The sequence below is a fragment of the Myxine glutinosa genome, chromosome 5 (genome assembly GCF_964187855.1).
Source record: "Myxine glutinosa chromosome 5, kmMyxGlut1.1, whole genome shotgun sequence".
Taxonomy (NCBI): Eukaryota; Metazoa; Chordata; class Myxini; order Myxiniformes; family Myxinidae; genus Myxine; species Myxine glutinosa.
Genome location: NC_136265.1, coordinates 27812786 through 27816413, shown reverse-complemented (window position 1 = coordinate 27816413; position 3628 = coordinate 27812786). Strand labels below are relative to the sequence as shown.

Here is a 3628-nt window from a genome sequence, read left to right as displayed (position 1 = left end):
CACATATAAACATGGAGGCAATACCCCTGGTGCTCACCTGGTAGAATAAACAGTATAATGTACCGACTAAAGGTATTTTAAACCAATTCCAATGGTTTCTAGAAGACAGGGCAGCATGTAGAATCATATTAAAATAATCATAAGACTTTAAACAAACAAAGAAAAAAATACCTATTTTGGGGGGCAACCCCCCCACCCCCAACCCCATATACCTCCTAAGACCCCAATATTTATAATGCCGTGAACAAACATTAGTACATTACAGGTGATTAAGGTTGTGGTGAAGTTTCATCGAAATTGCGTGGGTAGTTTCTGAAAAGAAAGCAAATACTTATTTTGGGGGGCAACTCCCCATAGACCCCCAAAGGGGCAGATTTTTTTAAAATGCCATGAACAAACTGTGGTACATCATGGGTGGTGAAGGTTGTGATGAAGTTTCATCAAAATAGTGTGTGTAGTTTCTGAAAAGAAAGCAAATACCTATTTTGGGGGGTCAAACCTGGACCCACTTTGACCCCCGGTAGACCCCTTCACTTAGACCCCGTTTTTTTTTAATGCCGTGAACAAACTTTAGTCACAACACGACAAATATTATTTGTGCCAAATTTGGTCATAATCCCATCAGCGGTTTCGGTGAACTTCGCTGAACTTCGTCCCAGGTGAGCCAATAATCATAAATAATTAAATAAATAATATTATCTTGAATGTTCCTCGGACTGTTGTGAGTATCCCGTTGGTAGAATATTTCGAACACCACATACATACTTATCATAGATAGGACAATATGTGTGTACGTGTACGTACATATGGTGTGTGTTTTCAAGGTGTGTATAAATGTGTAATGGTTACACAACAGTGAGGGATCTCTGCAAAGCAGAACCAGGTGTTGAAGAGGAAGAAGAACCTTACCAACCTTTGACTTGAAATTAGAGGTTTTATAGTTCGGCCAATGGTGGATCCTCTGTAGATGAGGTGCTCCTTTACTCTCTCCGGTCCCGCCAAACACCCCTCAACTCCAAACACGTGACTTCGCTCCGACCAACCCAGTCCCGACTCGAATTGTTATTCTCTGCTCCAAACTGCAGGGTCTTGTCCACTTGGATCTACCCAAGGTATCAAGGTATTTATTTATCAAGTGACCCGGTCTCATCGGGTCTTCTCTCACGACTCAACTTCACTTTTTCTATCGTCTCGTTTTGTCCTTCTCCACGAACGCCCAACTCGGACTTCCTCCCTGTGGACCATGTGGCCACCCATCCCCACATGTGTCCTTTTGCCCCTGGGAACCGTTCTTATCACTTCGGGCCAGCGTCGCCACATTCGTCACTCGCGTTAATTAAATAAACGTAAACCGAATAAACTCGCAAAGATTATTTATTTATTTAATTGGAATATATTTATTATTTATTTATTACTTGGCAATTTTTTATTTTTTTTTGCAAGTATGTTGATCATTCCGGTTTGTGTGTTTGTGTGTCTGTGTGTATGTCTGTCCGCTCACATACTTGGCAAAAAAAGAAACGCAACCCTACCCTAACCCTAAACCTAATCGTAACCCTAACCCTAACCCTAACAACTAAACACTCAGGTTGGGTTAGGGTTAGGGTTAGGGTTAGGTTTAGGGTTAGGGTTGTTAGGGTTGTTAGGGTTAGGGTTGTTAGGGTTAGGGTTGTTAGGGTTAGGGTTGTTAGGGTTAGGGTTAGGGTTGTTAGGGTTAGGGTTGTTAGGGTTAGGGTTGTTAGGGTTATGGTTGTTAGGGTTAGGGTTGTTAGGGTTACGGTTAGGGTTACGATTAGGTTTAGGGTTAGGGTTGTTAGGGTTAGGGTTAGGATTAGGTTTAGGGTTAGGGTTGTTAGGGTTATGGTTGTTAGGGTTAGGGTTGTTAGGGTTAGGGTTAGGGTTGTTAGGGTTAGGGTTAGGATTAGGTTTAGGGTTAGGGTTGTTAGGGTTAAGGTTGTTAGGGTTGTTAGGGTTAGGGTTGTTAAGGTTAGGGCTGTTAGGGTTAGGGTCGTGTCGGGTTTGATATAAAAACTTTCGTTTCTTTTTTTGCCAATTATACTTGCCTGCAGGTTGTAGTTTTTAACCGATTTTCACGAAACTTCACCAAACGGTAGAGTTCGTTGTCCGACAAATTCCTATATATTTTTGAGGTCAAAAGGTCAACAAAGGCCAAAGGTCAACCACTTTTTTCAAATTTCTAAAATCCTCAATTTTCATCCAATTGACTTGAAATTTGAATAGGATTTACATATCAGCTAACTGAATTCAACCACCAACTATTTTGGAAATCAACATAGGCCAAAGGCCCACCACTCTTTTTCAAATTTCTAAAATCCTCAATTTTCATCCGATTGACTTGAAATTTGAATAGGATTTTCAAATCAGCAAAGTGAATTCAACCACCAGCTATTTTTGAGATCAGCATAGTCCAAGAGGTCAACATAGGCCAAAGGTCAACCACTTTTTTCAAATTTCTAAAATCCTCAATTTTTATCCGATTGACTTGAAATCTGAATATGATTTGCATATCGATTTACTGAAACCAACCACCAACTATTTTTGAAGTCAACATAGGCCAAATTTCTAAAATTGTCAATTTTCAATAGATCAACTTAAACTTTGAAGGCGATTTGCATATCAGGTCACTGAATTCAACCACTAATTATTTTTGAGGTCAAAAGGATGCTCTACTGAGTACCTTTCTACTTTGTTCTGTTTGCCATGTGTCGCTCTGAGTGATTTTTCATATATTTATTTATTTATTTATTTATTTATTGCTCAAGTACGTTTCCTGAGGTTCTTGAGCCAAAGTTGCATTGTCTGAATTTCCAATGTGTTTTCTTCATTCCTTAATCCATGCACATCCTCCCACATCCCACCCGTCATACATGAACGCGTCTCATTCTTTTCCCACCTTTTCTCATCTTTCTGATCGTCTCCCGTGTCCTCCATTTGTTCCCACCGACATGTTTTCTGCGCTCTCCATTTTCACTTGCTCGATCTCCCTCCCAGATAGCTAGGCCTCTGGTCTAATCACGTCGCACCCAGTGTAGGGTTGAACCCTGCCTGTTCCTGGGCAGATAACCACACCAAGGTCATGCAAGGTCATTCAAAGTTCAGCTTCATGAGGCAGGAAGAGATAATGACAATGGAAATGGCTTTAATTACAACTCTATAAACAGTATAAACTAGAACGTAACTCGGTAGAGCACCTACCTCCACCAGACTGAAGAGTTTGTTTATACATACATACATATATACATATGGTCGAGGCTCATGAAAGAGCGAGGATAATGAACGGATCGGGACGTAACAGACAAAACCAGGAAACAAAACATGCCAAACATGAGGAAAAAGGAACAGGAGAGGCGCACACAAAAGGAGTAGTAGATATAGGGAGAGGGAGAGAGAGGGGGAGAAAGAGAGGGGAGAGAGAGAGAGAGGGGGAGAGATAGAGAGGTAGAGGGAGAGAAAGAGAGAGAGAGATAAGAGATATAAAGGGAGAGAGCGGAGAGGGAGAGAGAGAGAGTGGGACGGAGAGAGAGAGGAGGGAGAGAGAGAGGGGTGAGAGAGAGAGGGGTGAGAGGAGGAGGGAGAGGAGTGAGAGAGGGAGGGAGAGAGAGAGGGG

The 3628-nt window shown here is 41.7% G+C and overlaps 1 protein-coding gene across 3 annotated transcripts in view; it reads right to left on the bottom strand.

Moving 5' to 3' along the window:
* Nucleotides 1-3074, bottom strand: part of LOC137427789 (angiopoietin-4-like) — a 47530-nt gene extending 44456 nt beyond the window's left edge. Inside the window, exons 1-2 of one of the 3 annotated variants that reach the window (XM_078777751.1) lie at nt 2915-3074; nt 914-1103 (exon numbers count right to left, since the gene is read on the bottom strand). Coding sequence is in view for 1 of the 3 variants with exons in the window: in XM_068117530.2 (XP_067973631.1) it covers nt 2915-2924 (10 nt within the window). In the remaining 2 variants the exon portion in view is untranslated. Of the gene's footprint in view, nt 1-913; nt 1171-2914 lie in introns of those variants that run through there. The other 2 variants (XM_068117530.2, XM_068117531.2) reach the window with 2 other exon arrangements.
* Nucleotides 3075-3628: the final 554 nt, after the last annotated feature.